The 25,743-nt window shown below is 37.3% G+C and overlaps 1 protein-coding gene across 8 annotated transcripts in view; it reads left to right on the forward strand.

The window, feature by feature from the left end:
• Positions 1 to 25,743, forward strand: part of SLAIN1 (SLAIN motif family member 1) — a 66,213-nt gene that overhangs the window by 30,525 nt on the left and 9,945 nt on the right. For 3 of the 8 annotated variants that reach the window (XM_045377380.2, XM_065533341.1, XM_045377382.3), the window contains exons 3-6: positions 13,977 to 14,126; positions 15,231 to 15,380; positions 17,492 to 17,833; positions 24,781 to 24,936. In XM_045377380.2, the coding sequence (XP_045233315.1) occupies positions 13,977 to 14,126; positions 15,231 to 15,380; positions 17,492 to 17,833; positions 24,781 to 24,936 (798 nt within the window). Of the gene's footprint in view, positions 1 to 12,281; positions 12,369 to 13,976; positions 14,127 to 15,230; positions 15,381 to 17,491; positions 17,834 to 24,780; positions 24,937 to 25,743 lie in introns of those variants that run through there. The other 5 variants (XM_045377381.2, XM_074021218.1, XM_005586052.5 and 2 more) reach the window with 3 other exon arrangements.

The following is a 25,743-nucleotide window of genomic DNA, read 5'->3' on the forward strand; positions in this document are numbered from 1 at the left end:
CTACTGTGATGGTTGATTAAATTTGACTCTATGGTAGTGAAATTCGTTTTTTTTTTTTTTTTTTTTTTTTTTTTTTTTTGGTAGGTGTTGGTACCTGTTTCTTGGGACCTCTACAGAATAGTTGGGTTTAAAGCAAGACTTTCTAGACTCTTTTTTTCTGAAACACTGGGGCTTGATCAGATGATTACAATACATGAAATATGTTGAGTACTTACTAGGTACAGTCGTAGTGCTAAATACAGGGTGCAGTTTCAAGCAAGATGAGCTCAGTGCCTGGCCTTGGGAACATGCATTCTGGTGCGAAAAACAGATGACACAGATAGCAGCTCTTTGTTCTTCCTGTCCCATAAAAGAAGCATAATGATGCAAATGGCAGCCTAACCCAGGAGTATGGTCAGAAAATGATTTCCCAAAGACGTGAGGCATCAGCTGGGACGTGAGAGTCAGTGGGAGTTAAGCCAGTAACTCTTGTGTGTGTGTGTGTGTGTGTGTGTGTGTGTGTGTGTGTGTGTGTGTGTCTGTCTCTCTGTCTCCGTGTGTCCATCTGTTCATCCATCCAACGGGAGGAGGGGGTGAGGAAGTGTGTCCCAGGCCTTTTCTGTCACTGGGATAAGCCATAACTCAAAAAAGAGTCTTTTACTCTCGGAGACACTGGGGAGGAAGGATAGCAATAGCATGTGGAAAGGCCCTGCAATGGGACATGATGTGAAGAAATGGCAGGCTGTCGTGGTGGGGGTGTAATGGAGGGAAATGACTCTAAATGAAACTAGAAACTAGACATGTGTGCAGCGTCTTCAGGGCAGTTAAGAATTCTGTATTTTATCTTAAAATGGCTGAAAAACATTTGAATAATTTTTATTAAAAGAGTGACATAACCGAACAGGTAAGCTACGGGATATTACCTGAATTGTCTCAGAAGGCAGAGCCTTTTTTGGAAATCTGGTGAACTGTGGAGAGTGAAATAGTGGTTTTAGAAATTCTTTGGAACATGGGTAGGTTTAGGCTTTAGCATTTTTTTAAAGAGAGAGTCTTAGATAAACTTGGGAATGTTTTCTTCGTTTTCATTAATATCCCAAATTGCTTGTGACTACATGTGAGAAATGGTAGTTGAAAATGTGGCCAAGTTCTTGTGACACTTAATTTACTTTGGAAACATAAGGGTTTGATTTGTTGATATTCTCCGTTATTTATAATATTTGGGAGCTTAAAATTTCTATATAGTAATAACTTTCATATATTTGAGTTTTGGAGCTCTTTTCAATTTGTGAGTTTAATTTTTTTCTGCTGTCATAGTTGTAAGGTTGTATTTCAAGGAACGGTGTGTTTAAATGTACTAGTCTTTTGAAATGCAGATTTGCTGTCATTGGGTGTGTCCTGTACTTGTATAAATGTGTGTGCATATGCATGCTCAGTCTTGTCCTCCATTTTTATAGTATTTTCAGATAAATGAAGTTAGATCAGTAAAAGGATAGTTGCAGGGAAAACAAGCAATTAAATCATACTGTTTTTGGTCATTTTTAATTTCTTAGAAGTGCTAAAGGAAGAATGGACAGGGCTAAGAACCAAGCTGCTTCTCTGAAAGTTGGCCAAAGGAATCTACCAAAATGAGATGGAAAATATGAGAGAAGTGAGGGGACAGAAGAAGACAGACCCAGAACCTCTCATGTCTTAACAGGAGTTTAGAAGCAGGAACATACTGAACAAAGGAAATAATCAGTAAATAATAGAAGAAAATTTCTTTGACAGATCCTCGGGATGAACTTAGATGAAAAAAAGCCATGCACCTAGATCTCCTGCTTATTGAATTTCAGATTCTCCAGAATTAAAGATAAACTATTCCTTCATTTGAACATTATTAGGATTTTATCTATAGTATAACAAACCAGATATTTTATAAGTAATATTGGATGCTAGATAAAAATTAATATTATCTTTAAAGTTTTAAGGAAGAAAGTTATTTTCAAACTATAATCCTGTACCAAAGCAAATAAGTGTAGCAGCAAAAGAAACTTTTGGTTATGCAAAGTCTGGATTTTACCTTAAAATGGTTGAAAGTGTTACCCTTTGTGCACACTATTTTAACAGTGGGAAAAGTACAAGTATGAAAGATCGCATGAGATCTAGAAAACAGTGACCTCGGAGATGACCTAGGAGAAGCTGAGAAAGATGAAGATGAAATAAGACAGTGATTGACTCTCAGGCTTGTCATGTTCTTCACCTGGTGGTTGTGTTCTGGAGCAAAATAATTACTTTCTTTACTTTGGTCCTGTCATATCTAGTGATCACCTTATAGCTATCCCAATCACAGCTATAAAATAGAATGAAAATCCAATAAACCTTGACAATGTAAAAATAGAACTATCAGATCTGGAGATGGATATGGAGAAGGTGCATATATACTAAATAACATTTCATGGTAGGAAATCAGATACCAACAAGGTGATGATTGGTTTGTCTATTGTCTATTTAAAGTTATATACTAATTATGTAATTGTATTCGAAGTATGAAAAACAAAGTGGAAAGTGGGCCTGGGTGGGGAAGGAAAAGAGACTCCTGTTTTAGGCCTTTAATGTATATTTTAGTGTTGTTTTATGTGCAGATATTTTAATAAAATCATGAATGGGTTAGTTTTAGGGCCAAAGATAGTTTTCCCTTGGTCAGAACTCTGAATTCATTTATTTACTTTCTGTCGTCTCTTAAGATTAGTGGGTCAGAGGCCTTTGCTGTTACTGGGATAAGCCGTAATTCAATGAAGAGTCTTTTAGTCTCGGAGACACTGGGAGGAAGGATTATTCAAATTCTCTTCTCATCACTCTTCCATTCAATAACCGACAGTGGTTTCTAAAAGCCTGCTTTTAGATTTGACTGGGTAAAGTGTGGTGGCTTGGATTTGCCACTACACTTTACCCAGTCATAGGCGTGAAGACTCTTAGTAAAAATCTAGTCTGTCCTTTCAGAGGGAGGGCCCTCTATTTTCAGACATGAGATTATTTAGCCTATTTCTTCATATAATTAGATTCTGTAACATGTTGGTTACCTTACCTCATGATTGCAGTGTAGAACCTGGAAGTTATTCTAGCTGGTTGTCAGCTTGCATTGTGGCTGTAGTCTAAATTAGAAGCAGCTGTCTGTAATCTGCTTGACAACATCTCATCGTTGACAAATTATTAGATCACGCTTCTTCCTTGTTCTTTTCAGATTAAATTATTACTTTTCCACAAGCCCTCTTCTCACAGTCTGTGCCCATTTTTATTGTCCTTAAGTTTGACTTAAACTATAGCAGACACACAGACCTAAAGAGAAAATGGCTTCTATAAAAGGGAATTTTTAAACATGTCTTTGAAGTATAATTACTACTACATTTTTTAAAAAATCTCCTCTATTAATTGCAGATGGGAAGTTGGAGGATGACTTGTGAAGTTGCAGCGGTCACTCTGGTCCTGGATAATACTGGCTTTGGTCTGGTGTGCTTAAAGCTGTTGTCTTATCTTCAGTTTTGACCACTGGTTAAGTGGAAACAAGTTGATAGTTGAGATAACTTCCCCTTTCTGACCTTTATTTTTCAGCTCCACTTTGAGACTTGTCCTGTTTAGAGAAGTCCCGCAGAAGGATCCAATAATAGTCGTGGGGGAAGAGCATTAAATGTGCGATTGTGCAGTGGGTTAAGATCTGAGAAGTAGATAAGGTCTAATCCTTTAATTATGATTAGATGCCTTATCCATTGAGATTATGTTTCCTGTTAAAACCTAAGAAACATTTGACCTATTAAACTTAGTGTCAAGGATAATTATAAAACTCTGATTTCTGTGGAATAAATGTTATTCAATAGTACTTCTTTTGCAACATGGTGGAATTTGCTCATTCAACAAATATTTATGAAACATTTACGTCCCAGTCGTCAGGGGTGTACAACTGCTTTGCTACTTTTGAACTAAATATATTTTAAAGCTTAATCCTAATATCAAAAGTGATTTTCTTCATTAACTCTAGATATTAGTTACATATGAACTAATGAACTCTTGCATTGGGTATTTCTTAAGGATGGCATATAAATCATGTTTTAAAAATGTTACATTTTGAGTACAATTGGAAGTTTAAAGATCGAGTATCTGTAGTGTCCTGGGATCATAGGTACTCATACATATATATGATGGTTAATGATTTTTAAATCATTACATTCATTGTCATAGTTTGAATGAATGGGAACTGCAGGAAAAGATACAAAGTAACTTTCTGATAAGTTTTTCTTAGCTAAATTTGAAGACTGTGAGACTTGGGTATAATGACTGACTGACTTTGATTGAATAGTCCCTAAGACTACCAATTAGGTGCATTTAGTAGTTCTTCAACCCTTCTTATGTACATACACTGACAAATACATTACAGTTGAATTCTCTGTATTTCATGCATGTCTGGGAAAGAGTACTGTGAACATCTGCTTCAAAGTAGTAGGACTTCCTAGACCCCATATGCTTGTTTATCAGGTCGTCAAGCACTGTGGAGAAACTAATGCTACTCAAGTTTACCCAATAAAAAATACTGGATCAGATAAGCTGCAAGCCATATGTTACTGCTCCAGAAGGGTTGCTCAGGTTGGAGCCAAGTCAGCAGCACTTACCTACTGTGAACTTACAGCCTTTCCAGAAAGCTTGTATCGCAGTCTGTGCAGACAGAGTTTATAAGAGTGAACCCGTAAATTGCTGTCTTCACCTTGGATTTTGAATTCTTTTGTTAAAGTTTAGTGCAAACATTTGAGTGTGCCAAGAATTTCTATAGGCTCAAGGTATGTAAAGATATAATATCACCTAAGAAGTTTATACCTGGGAGGATGGTTTATGGAAATGGAGATTTTCCTGCCCTGGTGGTTTATGGGTTTGGGTCAGATGCTGTGTTCTGGGTACAACTTCCTGCCAACTTAAGGGAGAATAAAAAATACTTAAAGGAGCTGATGTTTCCTGTACCTTCACTGATCTTAGGCCATTCAGTAACTGGTATTTATAAAGGACTAGAAGTTAAATTCCTCTGTTTGGCTTGGAACTGAGGCTTGCATGCCTATTATATAAAGAAAGAAAAAAGCAAAAGGCTTGAAAGTCTGTTAACCTTGCCTCACTTACTTTTTCCTTATTTTCCAGAACTCTGGTAATGAACATCATTATTTAAGAGTCAAGATAAATAAGTAAGAACTGTTGACCTATCCTGACCAAGCTCTTGAAGGTCAGACAGTTCAGTTTTGCTTCTGAGGTGGTAACAACTGAGGAAAGACTAAGTCTCCATAGTTATCTAGGTAGATACAGCGTAAGAAGCCGGCGCATTGTTTTGAGAGGACTAGGTTAAACTTCTTTAGAATTAGGAAAAGTGAAAAGTAGAAAATTCCTACAGACTCTTTTCTCCTACCTAGCTTCTAGAACATTTTCTTTCAGAATGTAGAATGTTGGCCGGGCGGTGGCTCACACTTGTAATCCCAGCACTTCTGGAGGCTGAGGCAGATGGATCCCCTGAGGTCAGAAGTTTGACACCAACCTGACCAATAGGGTGAAACCCCCTCTCTGCTAAAAATACATAAAATAGCCAGGTGTGGTGGCACATGTCTTTAGTCCCAGCTACTTAGGAGGCTGAGACAGGAGAATTGCTTGAACCTGGGAGGAGGAGGTTTCAGTGAGCTGAGATCATGCCATTGCACTCCAGCCTGGGTAACAGAATGAGACTCCATCTCAAAATAAAATAAAAATAACTAACTAAATAAATAAGTAAGAATGTAGAATGCTTTTGCTACAACTTGCTATAACTTTTCATTTTTTTTTTTTTTTTTTTTTTTTTGAGACGGAGTCTCACGCTGTTGCCCAGGCTGGAGTGCAGTGGCGCGATCTCGGCTCACTGCAAGCTCCGCCTCCTGGGTTCACGCCATTCTCCTGCCTCAGCCTCCTGAGTAGCTAGGACTACAGGCGCCCGCCACCGCGCCCGGCTAATTTTTTGTATTTTTAGTAGAGACGGGATTTCACTGTGGTCTCGATCTCCTGACCTTGTGATCCGCCCGCCTCGGCCTCCCAAAGTGCTGGGATTACAGGCTTGAGCCACCAAGCCCGGCCAACTTTTCATTAAAAAAGGTATTATCGTTTGTGAATGCTTGCTGCAGGCTTTCATCCTGTACCCATGAAAAGCCTGTTTATTTCTTCCTACAAACATAACTTGTTTTCAAATGAGAACACTGCAACATTTAAGATGTTATGATTTGCTCCAAATTTCAAAACTAGCATGTGGCAGGATAAAGACTGGAACTCAGGCATTTGGATTCTTCCTCAAGTGTCCTTTCAGTCTTTTCTTGGTCTTTATTACAGTATGTTATGGAAAACTGTAGTGAAGAGGTATCCTGTCAGCCATCCCTGCTGTGTCTCAGCACCGGATGCTATGGTTACAGCCCTGCACATTTTTCTGAGTGACCATTATAAAACTGGTAATGTACGTAGCCCAGGGGTTGGCACACTATGGCCATATCTGGTTTTCTGCCTGTTCCTATGTGGCCTATGAGCTAAAATATAAAATGTTAAATGCCTTTTATGCTTTTTAATGGTTGAAAAGAAATCAAGAATATTTCATAACCCATGAATATTAAATTCAACTCTCAGTGTATATAAATTAAGTGTAGCTATGCTGCTATAAAACCTTTTCATTATTTTCAGTGGCTGCTTTCATACCATAATGTCAGCATTGAGCTGGTGTGACAGAAACCCTATGGCCAGCAAAATCTATAACACTATTAGCCATCCCTTTACAGAAAATGTTTGACCACTGTTAGTCTGTGGCCGTGCTCTGATTTTGGATACAGCCTTCCAGACCCCATCTAACTCTTCTTCTCAGGACCTTCCCAGTGGTTTCTAAAATTCCCAGTGGAAGATGATCTTCAGTCACTGGGGTGGTTTTTTTCCTCTTAATTATGGTAAATTCATTTATTTTGACATCACCGTGAACAATATGGCTCTCACACAGCCACTCTAAACCTGAACCTGTAAGACATAAATACCGTTTACAGAATGATAGAGCAGGCATATGCTAATGTTTTCAATCTCAGCTCTTGTGTTGAGATTAGAATTGTTCCAGAGATATGCTTTTCAGACTCACTCAGGCAGTCACTTTCATGGTTAACCATTTTCTTTGTTTCCAGTGGTGGCCATCCCAGCATTTTACTACATGAGATTCTTTATTCTAACCTCTGGAATAAATTTTCTCAGCATATTTATTGCCTGTAACTTACAGATTAAAAAGCCTTAAACTCACCTTCCTCTCCCTCATTCTGTGTGTTCTGGCTTTACCTCCCTGTTTCAGAGGAAGTGAGAACCCTCCCTTTCCAAAGCTGTTCCCCTAGCTAATCTCTGTCCCATTCCTCTGACCTCTAGGAACTTTTTTCGGTGTTTTTCTTTTTCCTTAGACTCTTCTCTATTGTTTCTATTCTCCAGGTTTCCTTGATCCTAAAAGCCATCCTCCCTTGAACCTTATACTCTTCAAGCCACAACCCCCCTCTTAAACAAAACAAAACAAAACAAAACATTTATAGCCAAATCTCTCTTCAAAGACTTCTTCCTCACTTTATATCTGCCTGACATGCTAACACTGATTTTTCCTTATGTCTTCTGCTGAATCTACTCTCATCAGTGGTCTGGTTGTTCTAGCCAGTAGCCTCTTTTTAGTCCTCATCCTACAGGCCTTCCCTGAGTAGTTGCCACTATTAACTATTAGCTCCCATGTTGAAACTCTTCTGCATTAGTCTTTTTTTTTTTTTTTTTTTAGGTTGGAACTCGATGCATCTTTGAGCCTCCTGAATTCTTCTCCCCAAATGACCTTTTTCAGTTTCCTTTACTCATTCTCCATCTCTCTACTCTAAATTGTTTCTTCCAGTCCCTTCTGTATGTTCTCCTTAGGTGATTTCATTCATGCTTCATCTAACACCTATTTGTTGATGTACCCTGAATCTCTTTTTCTCTCCAGCCCTCTTCCCTGAACTCCAACTCCACACTGGACACAAGCTACATAAGCATTTCCAATAACCATCTTGGGTTCAACTCACTTTTTTTTTTTTCAATCTAAGCATGATTATCTCATGCTCTCCATCTTAGTGATGGCATCAGTGTCTCAAGAACTATAGCATTAGCTTTGGTCTCCTTTTTTCCCACTCCCTATATTCATTGGGTCACCAGACAGCTGCACTTTAGCTCAGATGTGGCTCATCGAACCTGTTCTCACCAAATGTTCTGCTTGTGCTTTTGTTCAGGACCTTGTCATGTCTCACCAGGTCTATTTTACAAGCCTCTTAACTGGTCTCCCAGACGTCAGTCTCCATGCCCATTGAGTTCATCATTTCTATGGCTACTTAGGTCATCATCATAAAACATAATCTGATTATGTCTTTTACCTTCTCACAGTCAAAACACTAACTGTTCATTAAAGTGTAAACTGTTCATTAAAGTGTATAGATATAAGACAGTGCAAAACCCAAACATGCCAACCTCTCCAGCCCTAACTCTTCTCTTATACCCTATGCTTATTCCAAAAGTTTGCCATCCCCTGAATGTACAGTGCTGTTTCATGTGTTCAGGGTTTCATATGCATTACTTCTATTTAGAATGGTATCATATCCTGTGAGATAAGCTCCGCAACCTTCAAGGGCCACATTAAACATAATGACTCCTGAAGTATTTGGATTCCTCCAGAAAGTTAATCATTGCCTTTACTTTGCTCTGAGTGTACTCCTCATGGTGCTTTTACTGCACTTACGATGTGGCATCATATTCCACCTTACTTGCCTGTCATCTGTAGTAGCCGGTCTTTAGAAATTGGAGTGGGAAGGAGAGGAGAACAGTCACCATGTCTTATTCATGTCAGCACCTGGGGCATCTGGTATGCTATAGCCACAATAGTTAGTGCCTACTCAAATGAATAGAGAAATGAATTTTAAAAAGTGGGTGGGAGTCTAGGGGCCAGGCAGACTTCTCAAAATGACTGTGGAGCAGGGAAATGCCACATACTGTATGTATCTGTGGAAGATATTTAGGTAACTGGAGACTGACCTTTAAAGTTTTTTAGTATCTGTTGCCAAATGTTGAATAAAGGAATGACTCTAGATGTTGTAAACGTTGGGCATCTGAATCATTCTGGAGCACTACACACACACACCCACACATGCACACACACATACACACATATATACATATACATATACATATTTTTTTCTCAGGTACACGGCGTTACTTCTGAAGATTTAAATGAAAAGTTGGCCAGTTACACAAGGCAGAACCTGGATTAGGGAATGAGGGAGAATATAAATTTGGCTAGCTGGGAAGACAGCCATGAGCATGGATATAAAACCATGACTTATTTAGAAAATAGGCTGTGAATTTTAGTAAAACAGACCTGAAGTTTGCTGCTAATGAGTTTTTATTAGGTTTGCTAGGTATTAGGCCTAGGTATTAAGCCCAGCATGCATTAACTATTTTTCCTAATGCTGTCCCTCCCCCTACCATGGATGGAGCTGGAAGCCATTATCCTCAGCAAACTAACACAGAACAGAAAACCGAACACTGCATGTCCTCACTTACAAGTGGGAGCTGAACAGTGAGAAGACATGGACACAGGGGAGGGCTTGTTTTCTAGAATAACTTCTGCCCAATGAGAAATGTGACCCTCCTGTTAGAACTCACTAGAAAGAGTGAGGGTCCTGACCTCCAGGGCTTCCTCACCTAACTGAAACCAACCCAGATGCCGAGCTATTGGCAGTAGAATGTATTGAAATTCTACCAAACAGCCCAAATAGAATTGCAGCCATTTTGTAACTCTTTCTTTGATTGCAAGAAGTGGTAGCATTTCCAGATTTCAAAGGCAGCTTTGTTGCCTTCTTACATGGTTTTCCACCAGTTAGCGTGCTTGGCATAATCCTTCCTTTTAACTGTGTGATGCAGTGCTATAGGAACTAACTCATCTTAGTGTCACCTGTTTAACCGCTTTTCAGTGTTTGTCACCCCAGTCACAGATCCTAGGCCTTAGTAATATAACATCCTTTAGTTGGAAATCAGAAGATTGATATAAAATTCAGCAACTTAGTAGTTACTAGGAAGTATTAATGAAGTGCTCCTCCAGGTTTATTTTTCACTGAGATTTTAGCTGATTTGAAACCTCTAATTAGACTATTATTTGTCTTCAGAGTTAACAATTATAATGAAGTTTAAAAAATTGGGCAAAGTAATTTATATGTCAGGATAGGAGTGGTAGAATGGTTTGAGATAAAGAAATATTAGCCAACTTGCCAAAATTTTGACCACACTTAGCATTTATTGAGTGCATACTGTGTTCCAAGTCTTGTATTAGGTACTGAAATGACTAGTGAGAAGAGTGAAAAGGATTGTTGCCAGAATATATTATGGTGTTGCTTTATTTTTGAACTCTTTAGTTTAATGCAGCACTGACCTTTGGAGTCTTCTAAGATATTAAATCAGTTTTTTATTATATGTGAATTAAGTAATTGCTTTCTTAAATTTGATTTTGATTATGTGTAGAGACATATCTATTTAACAACAACTTAAATATGATCAAGCAATGGTAGGAATGTCATTGTTTCTGGGAACATTTTGTTGGTCACAGAATAATTTTCAGTGTGAAAAACTGAAGAAACTTAGGTTGTTTCTTAAACCTGTTTTGTCATCTGCCTTTTTATGATTTTCTTGATTTTATCACTGGAGCATTTATCAAATCTAGTTTTTTTGGTCATACTTTGCTTAATGGTATACAAAAATAACTACACAGATGTGTTATAATTTATCTTTTCAGTCAGGCAACTCTGAAAATGTACAAAACATAATAGACCATTAGTCACACTCAACTTACTGTTTTGCAAAAAAATGAGGTATCAGTCTACAATGTAGTACTTTTTCACATTCATTCAGTAGAAGATGATTATCAGACAAGGGAGGTGAAGTAGAAAGTTTAACCAATAAGGGTGCATCCTTTAGGCAGCTTCAGAGACACTGTAGAGATGGGCATGAGATAAATGGCAGTCTGTAAGGGTGGTAGTGAAATGAGCTGAAGTACCTTTAAAGTCTTGCATTTGATGGAAAGCCACTGCAGTACTTTAATTGATGAAAGTAATACAGTTAAAGTACAAGACGTTCAGAACAGGTTTACTCAGGGCAGTGTTGGTGGCTGGAAGGTTGTTGAAGAGCGGGTTGCAGTAATCTGATGAGAGGTGGTGAGTGGTTAAGGAAGTGGCAGTAGAACTACAGAGAGCATACAGAAAGAAGTGTCCTGGGAGGCAGTTTAGCTTAAGGCATTTGGGAAAGAAAACTGTGCCAAGTATCGTACATTGATTCAATGTGTAGTCCTGTTTGGGGCCAATTCGATGCTATTCTAGGGACTGGAATTAAATGAAAACATGCATAGTCCATGCCACCTCCAAGTTTGTGACCCTCCCTTTTTTTTTTTTTTTTTTTAAATAAATAGAACTTTGGAGTAGGAGTATAGGGAAATTTAACTGTTGTTCAAAAATGTATCACCCATTTTTTCTCTTTTGGCAAAATTGCCTCACTCCTTTCTTTAGAGCTATTTTGCTCATCACTGAGCCTCTCAAATCATTTAACATCATTTTATAAACCAAAAATCCATTGAGATAATTGATTGAAAAAGATAAAATTGCTCTTTTTTACAAGCTCTTTTTGTTTGTTTTATTCTTTATAAAAATGCTTCCTGTTACAATTATTTAGCTATGTACTGAAGAACAAGTAGGATGTGATAGCTTCCACTCCTGTCCTCCTCCTCCTCCACTGTAACCTTGGGCCTTAGTGGAGCATTATTGTTTTGTTAGCTTGCCTCTACAATAATTTTCCTAAGCTTTCTGAAAAGCTTCAATGCTAAACAACAATGTAGAGCATTCTTTCTTGCAATAGACGCTAATTGTGTTCTTAGTTGGGATCTTGCTGTCATAGCCACAATAACTGTGTCAATTGTGTGGGGAGGCTGGGTCACAGTGGTTATTGTGCAGAGTGATGAATGCTGCTTGCTTGTGATGTGCTGCCGCCCGCATCTGTGGGTGAGAACACGCAGTTACTGTAATTTGCCGGGCAAGTGATCAAACTGGTATAAAATAACATCATCTGTTAAGCAAGATAGCAGTCACAAAGAACTATTGACCTTTTGAAATATAGAATTTTTAATGAGAAACTTTGAATAATAGAGATTGAACATGTGAGAACAGCTACCTAGTGTGTGTTGCGTTATTAACCCCTAGTTTGTAGTGTATTCCGGAGTCAAGTTGACCTACATAGAAGAGAAGGAACTGGGAGTGCATGTCTGTGTTCTGGCTCCGATTGGGAAGAGCTGCTTAACCACTGTAAGTTACAGGTTGGATAAGTGACATATATGGTGTCAGTTGGGAACCAGGCTTCACAGTTTCACAAAATGTGTGGATTCTGAAAGTGTTGTCATTGCGAATGTAGTTTCCTTGCCTAGTTCTTCCATATACTTAAGGAAAAGATATTTTTAATGTAATTGTTAGAATATGTTGGTACATACTGATTCTGAAGTAAAAGGAAAATCTATCTATCTATCTATATATATATATTTATATATATATTTAAGTAAACTTGATGGTGTTTTGCAAGGATCTGAAGAGTCCCAGTATGGAGCTGAGCTGATTATTTTCTTGACTGTCCACATCCCACAGTTTTTTTTTTTTTTTCCCCTCTCCATCCCACTGCCCATTTTAAAGCACTTTTCAGCTGTCTGATTGCTCATTAGCATTGCTCATTAAAAGTGGTCTGGGGGCATACATTTCAAAGCAGTCCTTTTAAGACTTGGTTTTTCAAGTTTTGTTAAATTTCCAGTGAATACAAACCAAGTTATTTCTTGACGTTTAGCCTTGTTTATATTTTTTATATCATTCCTTCTGCTTAGTACATGTCTAAATGATTACTTTTCAGAAAAGTGAATTTTGCCTAGCACATTGATTTGTATCTCCTGACAGGAGAGTAAACCGTGTTTGGTGTGACTTAAGCTTTTATGATTTGGGATTTGTGTGAGTGTGTGTGTGACCCCAAGAACATGGAGATACAAGGGGTGGTAATTTTGGAGGGGAGAAGTACATTAATTAGACAAGTGAGGTAATGTAAGAATGAGATCATCTGCCCATGGCTGGTGTGATTCCTTTTTGTTCATTATTTTAATTTAAAACATAGTATTAAAGTAATAACATGTATATTCCTACCTTGAAAAGCTAGTTATATAAATAATATGTATGTTTAATGCAGATAATTTGCGAGATTTTTTAAAAGAAAAAATCCAAGCGATCGCCAATAGTCTCTGTACCGGCCACCTAAGATAGTCATTGTTAAGTTCTGGTATAGATACCCCTCTGTTACTTTGTACACCGTTTTTCCTTTAAACATTGTTTTGGTCTCAAGGTCATTCGGAAACACAATAGTCATTCTGAGTCCTCCCATAATCTGATAATGAATTTACATAAAATATATTTTATCAACGTATTCTGATACTGAGTAGAAAAATATAGAATTACATATAGTTAATATTAACATTCCCCTTAATTCCTAAAGATTAGGAAGATTATACATTTGAGCTTTTCTTTTGACACTAATCCTTTTTTATATTGCAAAACACTAAATCCTTATATGGAAATAGAAAATTGAAAACATTTCTAACGTAGAAACTCAAAATAAATTTTCATTATTATACGGGCATGTTGGCTTTAATCAAAGTAAGATTGATTTACTTTTTTAAAATGGATGTATAAATAGGACCCTAATTCACAAATTGTTTATTTTGTATATATTTTGTATTTAGACAAGTGGAGGTCAGTTAAAATAGTCTTATGAAAAGTTGCTTTGTCTCTCTTTGTTTTTAAAATCCCTTCCCTTTCTCCTTCTGACAAGTCAACATCTGCTTGCATATAGCTAACTGCTGCTATTTTCTGCTTCTATGACAGCTAGCCGATGGCGGAGTCTCTTCTCTTCAGCTGCCTCACTGGCTTTTCCTTATAGTCCTGTTGCAAGACTCAGCCCTTATAGCAATGGCATTAATACTCCCAGCTTCTCTAAAACCTCAAATAAAGCAATACTAACACCTGAAAAAACAGGTAATATTTTAACTTCTTGACTAGCTGCTTGCTTTGTAATTCAGTTACTAAACACAGCTTAAATATTCATCTTTCATTGGAAAGCTTCAGAATAACCTTAGAATGGAGAGTTTGTGCTGCACATTTACTTTGGGTACAAAAGGCCTAGCACTAATTTGTACTCTAACACCATTGATCTACTGCTCTCAGTTGTATGTAGCAGACAGTCTTACCTCTTTAGCAAAAGTATATGCCTGCAGTTCTGTATTTCCAAATGCTTATGTGTTTTTAAAATTAAATGTCAAACACAATTTAGGTAGTTTTTATTATTCAAGATTGTAAGTCTTTATTTTTTAAAATTTTTTTCTGGTAGCTTTTAAATTTAGCTAAGGCTATGTAGAAGAAAATAGTCATAGTGGCTTTTTATGAATGAGGATCTCACCATTTTCTTATTTTTCTCAGCATTTGTGTGATTCCATTCCTGTAGCCTTCTTCTATTTGTTCTTTGGTTCTTTTATCTGAAACCATCGAGTTTTTTACTCTCATGGGTGGCTATAAGTCTCCTGTGACTACTCTCTGGTCTATATTATGTGGGTGTTGTATATGTTTCTGCATATGTACGTGTGCCTTTTAGGAGTGATATTCTTACCCATTTGTAGCACTGCTGTTTGTACTCATTAACAAATGGACTAGATTAAAATTTAATTTAAAATTATATAATCGGTTACTGTCAATGTCTTATTACTAAAGTACACATGAATATATATTCTTATACCATGCCTTTAGATATGGACATATCTAATAGGATGTAAATTTTAGCAGTAGTGAATTTTGCATTGTGATAAAAAATGTAATGTGAAATCTACCCTCTTAACAATTTAAGTATATAGTACATAGTGACTTTTTAAATTGTGAAAATTGAATTTGAAAACAATGAACAAGTGGTTTTGTATATATGAATTGTATACACATCGTGTGCACATTGACCATTAAATGGTGACATGTTGGTGATTTTTGTAGCATGAAAACATGAGACAAATTGCTGACTGTTTGTATATGAATTGTAAGGCATATATGGATACCAATCCTGCAGATGAAAGAACACACATTTCCTTTGTGTTTCAGGTTACACTTCCAGGGGCTCCCCGCTCAGTCCCCAGTCATCTATCGACAGTGAGCTGAGTACTTCAGAATTGGAGGATGATTCTATCTCCATGGGATATAAATTACAGGACCTCACTGATGTTCAGATCATGGCTCGTCTGCAAGAAGAAAGTATGTGTTCTTTCTAAACTAGAAAAATGAGGCTTCCACTTGGAATATACAGGCAAAGGGGCAGGTTCAGGCATTTCTCTCTAGGTAATGGGCAAACAATTAGATTCTTTCTCTCATACTGTCCTGCTTTTTAGGTGGAGCCAGTTATATGCTTCTCACACTATCATGAGGTGGTAGGAACTTAGTCTGATCAAAACACATTGATACATAGACATTGCTGGTATTGCCACTGTGGAAACAGATGGACAGTTTCCTAAAAAACTAAAGGTGCAACTTACAAGTGGCCCAGCAAACTGCACTCTTGGATATTTATCCCAGAATAGTGGAAATTTGGGTTCACACAAAAACTTGTACGTGAATGTTCTGAGCACCTTTATAGCCCAAAACTAGAATTAGCTTAGATGACCTTCAGTCCGTAAATGATTAAACCAGTCATGCTACATCTATACCATGGAGTACAACTCAGCAATAAAGAGGAACAAACTACTGATATGCACAACATCTTGCTTGAAGCTCCGGGGAATCATGGTGAATAAAAAAAATTGATCATAAGAGAGTGCATACTGTATAATTCCACTCATACAACATTTCGAGATGACAAAAATGTTAGGAACGGAGGACAGACTAGTGGTTGGTGGAGTTTTAGGGATAGGGCTTAGGGTCTCAAGAGGGTCTCGAAGCTGGATGTAGTTATAAAAGGGCAACACAGGATTTTTACAGTGTTGGTACTATTTATTGGTGGATCTTTGAACCTCTAGGTAATAAAATTGCATACAGCTTAATACTCTCTCTCTGACACACACACACGCGCGCACACACACACACACACACCCCCCTACCTCTGCAAAAATCTGAATAAAATGAGTGGATTATATCACTGCCAATATCCTGGCTGTCATATTATTCTAAAATTTTGCAAAATGTTACCACTGGGAGAAACTGGGCAAAGGGCACAGTTTTGTTTTTTTTTAAGCACTTCATGTGAGTCTACAGTTATCTTAAAATTTCAGTTAAAATGCATTGACATACTTCTCAGGGTAAATAATTGTGAAAGAGTAGATAAGTAGAAATAGGACAGTTTGTCACTGGTTCTGCGATAAAGTTACAAAAAATAATCTGAGAGTGAACTAGTTGAAGGGCATTAATGGTATCAAAAGGCACAGAACTGGAGTGTCTGTTTTGGAGTTATCTTTTCAGCCAACATAAGTAGAAATAATCAAGTATTTAAGCATAATAATTTCCTGCTTTCAGAATTAGTCAAGGCTTCTATGAGAAACATGGTAATGCTTATGCAGGATTTAATAAGATACATTTTTAAGGGGAAAAGTGGTTATTTTATATCATTATTTAGTAAAAGCAAATTTAAATACTCTTTCTAAAAATATATATGGCTAAAATATTGTATGTCAGTTTCAGAAGTTAAGTAGTCAGGGTTAGACCACTTTAAAAAAAAATTGTAGTACTGGCAATGGGTTAAATAATGAGAACCTTGTAGTTTGACTATTTTTAGATGATTACCATATAGGATGACCTAAAACTATTAGAAGTTTTGAGGTGTCAGTGTGCTTTGAAAGAGGTAACATTAGTAACATAAAAGAACAATAGAGAGATGACCTTGTGGGAAAATATTTGTCCCTCGGCTTTTAAACTTTCCCTTTGACTTTAAAAGTCGGGGGTGGGGAGCAGAATGACTTCCTACTTGGGCAGAGATTTGAAGATTTTAATTGTTTTAACTCATAGCAAACTATTCATAGTGAGATGAATACTTCTTCCTAAGTTCCCCTTCTAAAATATCTCTTGATTTGAAAAGGGATCATTTGGGGAAATTGATAGATATTAATGAATGAGCTGTGGCAGGTATATATAATCTTCACTGGAATTGGGGCAATCTTTTTGCAAAACAGAATTGTCCAATATTAGATATCTGTTTCATAGGTAAATGTGATTATCATCTTGGTAAACCTAACTTGTCAATTTAGTAAACTTGAGAACAAGATAATAAGTCTCTGTGAGTAATTTGTTTGGCACAATTTTTCATCTAATACTTGGTTAATTATAACTAAATGTTAGCTAGGTCAAAAGACATTAGAGTACTATTTGTTATTTTATAGGTCTCAGGCAAGATTATGCTTCTACTTCAGCATCTGTATCAAGACATAGTTCCAGTGTGTCACTGAGTTCAGGAAAAAAAGGGACATGTAGTGATCAAGAATATGACCGATACAGTCTGGAGGATGAAGAGGAATTTGATCATTTGCCACCACCTCAGCCTCGTCTTCCAAGATGTTCCCCTTTCCAAAGAGGAATTCCCCATTCACAGACTTTCTCCAGCATTCGGGATTGTAGGAGGAGTCCCAGTTCCCAGTATTTTCCTTCAAATAATTACCAGCAGCAACAGTATTATTCACCTCAAGCCCAAACTCCAGATCAGCAACCAAATAGGACCAATGGAGGTAGGTTGTATGCTTTTTTGGTATTTGATATGCTTTGATTTTTTTATATATGGTCAAGAAATGGTTTTTGTGTTTTTGTTTTTGTTTTTGAGACAGAGTCTGGCTCTGTCCCCTAGGTGGGAGTGCAGTGACACGATCTCAGCTCACTGCAACCTCCACCTCCCAGGTTCAAGCAATTCTCCTACCTCAGCCTCCCAAATAGCCGGGGTACAGGCACATGCCATTATGCCTGGCTAATTTTTTTTTAATTTTTATTTTTAGTAGAGACAGGGTTTCACCATGTTGACCAGGCTGGTCTTGAACTGCTAACCTCTGGTAATCTGCCCGCCTTGGTCTCCCAAAGTGCTGGGATGACAGCCACCATGCCCAGCCAAAAAACAGTTTTAAGAGAAATATAGATAATTGGTCAATGTTTCTCAGATTTAAAATCATCCTCCAGACCTTCTCAGTTTGGTCTAAATTTGCATCTCTAGTTGACTGGCTTCTGATTATGTATCCCAGATTTATAAACTCACAGCTTCAAGAAAACCTCCATGACATAGCTGGCTCAGAATGAGTTATAAATGTGCAGTATCTCTGCATTGTTGCTGGTGCCTGTGGCACAGGCAGCGTGGTACAAGCTGAGAAGTTTGTGGTCAAGCCCATGGAGGCAAAGGCTGTGAGTTGTCATTCCTTACCTTGTGCACAACCTTCAGTCTGTTACTGTCTGTTCCTAGCACAGAGTGAGGTTGTAAGCATGAATGAGGATGCTTGCAGAGGATGCTGCTCTTCCACAGCCGGATCTAGGGAAGTTTGGGATGTGTCTTTCCCCTGATCTCCTGACATCTAGAATTAAGATCTGTGTAGCAGCAGGAACATGGAGGCTGCTGTCCATTAGCACGTGGCATGGTAATGGGAAATTGATCTGTCTTGTCAACGTGGTGGGTTGCTGTATGTGTCATTCTTTCATACTTTTTCCATCTCTTCATTTATCTTTCTTGCACACTCCCAGGAGTTAGACTCTGACTTCTAAGAACTATGGGGGAAGCAATCATGTAATATTCTGAGCCTGGTGTGTTTTCGTACTGATGATCACCTGGACCCTCACACACAAATTCTATATATTATGGAGAAACCAACCAATTAAAAATAATTTATAATTATACAATTACAATTCTTAATTATATAGCACTATTACTGAAAACTGGGCCCAGAAGTGATCAAATGGTCTTTAAAAATATTTATAGGCCAAATATAAATTTTGTATTAGCGATCAGCCATTACCCTGTATTTAGTTTTTACCCTTTCCTTTGTACCTGTATCATTCATACTGATGCTAATTAAGAGATCATTTGAAAATATTTAAAATTTTATGTTCATAATTTTTCTTACTACCTTGAGATTTCAAGTTTAGAGGAGTGGTGGCTAAAAAAATGTCATCGTGACTAACATTAAAGCTCATAGCATCAGAAAGACAATGTATTCTATGTGCTTAGTGGAAGTCATAGCATCTTATTAAAATTGAGAGGGCACCTAGAGTTATTTCTCTAAAGCTTTTTTTTTTCCTTAAGTGTTTTAGAACATCATAGTCAAGTTGCCAAGCAGATGCTAGCTGTGCATCTTGATTGATATTGTCAATAAGATCATTCTCCTCCACTTAGCTGTTTGTTGTACCTCAGAAAAGTGGTATTCACTTCCATCAAACACCGTTTGAAAAACATTGGGTTTCTGTGAATCCTATGCTGGGATATTCTTCACAGGAAAGTGGAGACATACCACAGTTTAGGTCCCTTTGTGGTAGTTTTATTTTGCCTAAAATGTCTAGTTTTCACAATACAAGAAAAATGGAATACAAAGGCAATTTTCTGGATATGACTTCTGACTAGTTAGCTTAATGGTTGAGAGCAGAGGCTCTGAAGTCCAGCAGATCCTGAGTTTCTCAACTCTCTGAGGTTTGGTTTCCTTAACTAAAATGTGGAGAAGATAATATCTATCTCTTAGGAAACTTAGATATAATTTCACACCAAACCATCTGGTACACATTTTCTCCACCTAAATATATTATAAGGAGTAAATGAAAATAATGAATGTTACATTGCCTGGAGCCTGGAGTGGATGTGCTAAATAAAGGTTGTCTTCTCCCCTTTTGTTTTTAAACTTTTATTAGCATATGATTCAGATGTCCTAGCCTGCATTTGTTACTATAGAATATTGAGCAAAACTGTGAAATAAGAATAGTAACTAACTTTGAAACTAATCTATTAAATATTTTTCTAAATTATCAAAATAATATAGATAGGAGAAAATAATTGTTAAACTGTTGATTCATTTTAAAATAATTGAGAATAAACTAGAAATGTATATTAATATTTACTGCTTTCATAGTTCCTACACTGCTTAGATTTAAAGAGATGGCTCATAAAACTTCCTGGGATATTTCTGGGATTCATAGAATTAAAAGAAGTGTATCTGGAATAACTTGCTAAATTTCAAAATGACTAAACTTGTAGAATCTTTACCAACTTTCTTATAATTTCCACGGTATGGCAGGGGTTACTGGTGGCATGATGTAGTCCTTATTATCATGAGGACCTCCCCTGGAGGCTGTGTTGCCTTGATACCTAGATCTAGCTGTTTGGTAGATAATGAGCGTCTCCTTTAGCCATAAAGATTCCCGAGTCTTTGTTCATAGAGTGATGAGTCTTGCTGCCTCTTTAATGTGAGCAAACTCATTTGAATTCTTTACTTGTTCTGTTCTTCCAGTTTCCTGCAGCATCTCAGTCCTTGAAGATTAAACTGCTGATTTCTTGTTAAGATAGAAATAGAACATTACTTTTGGTTCCCTGAACTTTAAAGTATATGTGGTTATTAAAACATTCCACACTGTGGCTGGGCACGGTGGCTCACGCCTGTAATCTCAGCACTTTGGGAGGCCGAGGCGGGCGGATGAGGAGGTCAGGCGATTGAGATCATCCTGGCTAACACGGTGAAACCCCGTCTCTACTAAAAATACAAAAAATTAGCCGGGCGTGGTGGTGGGCGCCTGTGGTCCCAGCTACTCGGGAGGCTGAGGCAGGAGAATGGCGTGAACCCGGGAGGTAGAGGTTGCGGTAAGCCAAGATCGCACCACTGCACTCCAGCCTGGGCGACAGAGCCAGACTCCACCTCAAAAAAAAAAAAAAAAAAAAAAAAAAAAAAAAAAAAAAAAAAAAAAATTCACATTGTTTGACAGAAAATGTACCTCATTTCCAGATGGTCTGACACAAGTTGGAGATCACAGCTTTGTTCCAAGGGGAATACTGTCCTAAATATTTACATTTGGGAAGACCTTATTTTTAAGAGCATATTTCAAGATTAAAGCTTTGTAAAACTGACTTGTTGCTTAAATATAGGTAAAGATTGGTTTTAAAGGCTAACACAGATTAGAGACATAACCAAGTGTAACGTATGGACCTCGATTGGATCGTGGTTTAGAGGAAAAACTTATGAAGGATATTCTTGGGATGTCTGAAAAATTTTGTATGCGATTATCATATGATATTGTTAAATAGTTGACATGTGTTTACAATATTGTGATTCTATAGAATTACAATGTACATTAAAAGTGTCAAGATGTCTGAAGTTTTATCTCATTTAGCAAAGCAAACAAATGTATATGTGGAGATGAATTAAATATGGCAAAATGGAAACAACTAGTATAGCCAGGTGGAAAAACAGGTGTTTATGATACTATTTTTAAACATTTCTATATATATGAAAACTATTATAGTAAATAGTTGGAGAGAGATTTTAAAAAGAAATATAGAAGCTCAATTAATTTTCTCAATAGCATATAATTATGTTCCTGTGCCTCCCTGCTGCTTAAAAATATATATATATATATATAGGAAATATATATAGTGAAAATAGTCTAGTACTGATAGAGGCTGACTTTTTTACGCTAGATTTTATGATATTCAAAAGATCTAGATGTGGCCACTAAGAGTATGTAGAGATGAATCCTTCTAATTCCTCTCTTCTTACTACACACTGTCTGCCAAATCATACACATAATATTTGCTGATATATGACGTACCTGCTGTTTGAGGCTGGGAACTTTAATAGGAATTTGGGAATATGAGACATACGATTGTTAAAAATAGGCCTCAAGAAGATAATGAGGAAAAGTACCCAGGAATCTAACAGTCAGTGGCAATATTTGAGCATCCTTACTCTAGAACTACACACAGAAAGTAAAGAAATGTGTAAGAGGTAGATGGCTCAGCTGGGAAGTCCATAGAAAAGCTTCTCTATGCTGGGGATAATTGTGCCAAATCTTAAAGTATTAGTAAGAGCCACATGAGTAAAATATTCTTTTGTGCTTTTTACTGTAGCACTCTCTGCAATTTCTTATGCTTTCTTATTATACATATTATCTAAGTATACTTATTGTGCTTGTTTAATCTTCTGTCTTTTCCACTCCAAGGGGGCAAAAATTGCTGGCCATGGCAACATTTAATAGGTGTTAGTAATGTCAAAGGAGCAGTGTATGAAGGGGGAATGAGAAGAGCTGAGTTTGATTTTGACTTGAATGCCTTTTGGATTAGTATTCAAGTATATCATTATTTTCTGGTTTTGCTTGAAAGAAAATGACCACAAGATTGAATGCTCTGATATGTGTACTTTAGTGTTTGGGAGTATATATCAATAAAGATAAAAAGATCTTGTAAGTTGGAGGGGTGAAAAAATTTTTAGATATTACAGTGATTTATAATCTTCCATGGTTTACCCCTATCAAAATGTTAATCTTTATTATTTACTTTGGGAGAAAATTTAATTTTAAGTTTAATTAAATTTGTTTTACATTTTCTCTTTAGGATCAACAATGGGTGGGGAAGGATTGAGAAGCACTGGTATAGACTATAAACCTAGACCATCAATCTTGACTATAAACTCAATGAGACTCGGGACTGTATCTGCCTAATACACTGTGATATCCCCAACAGCTCACAGAGTGCCTGGTATTTAGTGTAAACACAGTAAATGTTTGTTCCCTTGTTCATTTGTTCCTTCTCCAAAGTGAGAATGGGTGTCCACATGGAGGGACCAGCCTGCTCACAGGTATGAGAGTTCTCCCCTGTGGTTGGGGAGCAGGCTGAGAGGTCAGGCCGGAGAAGTATAAAGAGCCTGTGCCTTGAAGGCCTCATCTAGGGTGTGCTCAGGAGCTTGACCTTTCAGTAGAAGGAGCAGGGGAGGAATTGGAATTGGAGGGATTTCAGCAAGTGGGTGACTAGATGTGTGCTGTGCTGTAGGAAGAGTGGAATCGGCTGTATGGGAGATGGATGGGAGAAACAAGACACAAGGGTACATGGAGACCAATTAAGAGAATTTTGTGAAAATGTAGGTGATAAATAGTGAGGTAAGAACTAGGTGGTAGTGGAAGATTCATTAAATATTTATGAGGCAGAATTAACAGGACTTGGAAAGTATGGTGCAAAGAGAAGGTGAATCTTGAGAGACTCCCAGACTTTTGGATTAGGTGATGTGCTGGACAGGGCTACAGTTTGTGGATCTAAGTAATGCAGAAGGAGTAGTGTGAAGGGGAGAAAGAAATGAATTCAGTACTTGTCCTTGAGTTAGTTATGGCTTAGTACTCGTATATATGCTTTTTTTTCCCCAGCTTAAATGACATGACATAGGTACTTTAGTTTTTTGGGGAATGTGTATTGATCAAGGAAAAAGTGTCTCATAGACTTGTGGTCTTGTGGCTGGCTTATTTCACATGTGTAATTTCACACATCTCAACGTTGAGATCTGTATGTGACTCTCTGCTGCCTCTTGGTGGCAGAAGATGAACTTAGCAAGGCAAAAAAAATTGAAGCTATTCTCTTGGTCTTTTTCTTTTCCAAACATTTGGTGGCATACTCATGAAAGTTAAAACATTCCAGAGATTAATGTGGTCTTGTTAATGTCATGAGTGGATATTTCAAGACATCTGAAGTTTTAATTTTATTAATTTGTTCCATTTTGATATGGTAGCAAAAGATTCAGTAAATGTTGGTTTTGATTCTTCTAGGTTTCTTTTTTTTTTTTTTTTAAGAAGCATGTAACAATTTCTAGGGTTGTTTTGGTAAATTAAATGACTGTAATATTATTTTCTAACTTTTTAAATATAATTTTAGCCATTTATTGAATAGGAACAGATAGCTAACTGCTTAGCTAGTCCCTGTGTCTTTTTATAGAAGTCTTGTTCTTCTTTAACACATTGTATTAGTCAGGGTTCTCTAGAGGGACAGAACTAATAGAATAAATGTATATATGAAGGGGCATTTATTAAGGAGCATTGACTCACACAATCACAAGGTGAGGTCCCATGATAGGCTGTCTGCAATCTGAGGAGCAAGGAAGACAGTCGGAGTCCCAAATCCTCAAAAGTAGGGAAGCTGACGGTGCAGCTTTCAGTCTGTGGCCAAAGGCCTGTGAGCCCCAGGCAACCACTGATGTAAGCCTGAGAGTCCACAAGCTGAAGAACTTGGAGTGTGATGCTCAAGGACAGGAAGCCTCCAGCACTGGAGAAAAGTGATGTCTGCTCCTTCCACGTTCTTCTGCGCTTTTATCCTAGCTGTGCTAGCAGCTGATTAGATGGTGCCTACCCAGATGGAGGGTGGGTCTGCCCCAACCAGTCCATTGACTCAAATGTTAATCTGCTTTGGCAACACCCCTTACAGACACACCCAGGAACAATGCTTTACATCCTTCAATCCAATCAAGTTGGCGCTCAATATTAACCATCACACATGTTTATTTGGTGGAACCCTTCTGGTTGGGGAGTGTGTTTTCCTGTACAATAGGTTAGAAAGCTTGATCATCAGCATATAATACTTTTTATTTATTGTTGACCACAATATGACTTTTGTTATTTGCTTTTGAAAGCTAGTATTTTGGCTGCATAACATCTGTCATTTTTAACTTAGTAAATTCTTTTCCAGATAAACTCCGAAGAAGTATGCCTAACCTAGCCCGGATGCCAAGTACAACTGCCATTAGTAGCAATGTTAGTTCTCCAGTCACCGTGCGAAATAGTCAGAGTTTTGACTCAAGCTTGCATGGAGCTGGAAATGGAATTTCAAGAATACAGTCTTGTAGTGAGTATAATTATTTGATATAATTATATGTTGTATAATTGTATAATTATTTTTTATAATTTTTAATTGTAAGGAAAATAACTTACTGTTCCATTTCTTTATATTTACTTGCAAGAACACTAAACTTTTCTCCTTGCCCTGTAACTTATTTTTTTATTTCACCATTAGAGTTGAATAGTATTTTTACCAGTGCCTGTGGTATCAATTAATAGTAGTAAATTGTTAATTATATAATAATAGTAAATTATTTGTAGTCCTTTATATCCTAAGATAGTAGAAGTACTACATGGTGATTGATTTATCCACTCATCATACAAAAATTTTTTTCCTTGCAGATCCTCCCCTTTCTAGCTGTCTACCTGAATAAGCACACTTAATTCTGTCTAGCCATTCCTTTTGTCTTGGTTTTCACCTGTGCATACTTTTGTCCTTTTTCCCCCTAAATGAAGTTATATTTTAGTGTGTCTAAAGTAGTTTTTATCCACTCTATTTTAGCTTACCCCACATTCTGTTACTTACTTTCTATGTTTCACCCAGCAGTGAGCGACACAGTGAGCATTAGGCCTAGTGCTGTGTGTCTTCACTTTATGTGGGGATGTGCTGTTTTGGCATCCCCCCCGATTCCTACTCATGCTGTCTCTATGGGTTATTGCAGTTAAGTCTTACACTGACCTCTAGGAGGAAGGCACAAGGTCATATTACCAGCATTCATAAAAATGCCCAAACTTGGGAGGCTGAGTGTGTTCTGAGTGTACTGGCCAAGAGTCATCAAACAGATGTCTTAAGTCTAAATCTAAAATGATTTGT

The sequence above is a fragment of the Macaca fascicularis genome, chromosome 17, assembly GCF_037993035.2.
Source record: "Macaca fascicularis isolate 582-1 chromosome 17, T2T-MFA8v1.1".
NCBI classification, from domain to species: Eukaryota; Metazoa; Chordata; class Mammalia; order Primates; family Cercopithecidae; genus Macaca; species Macaca fascicularis.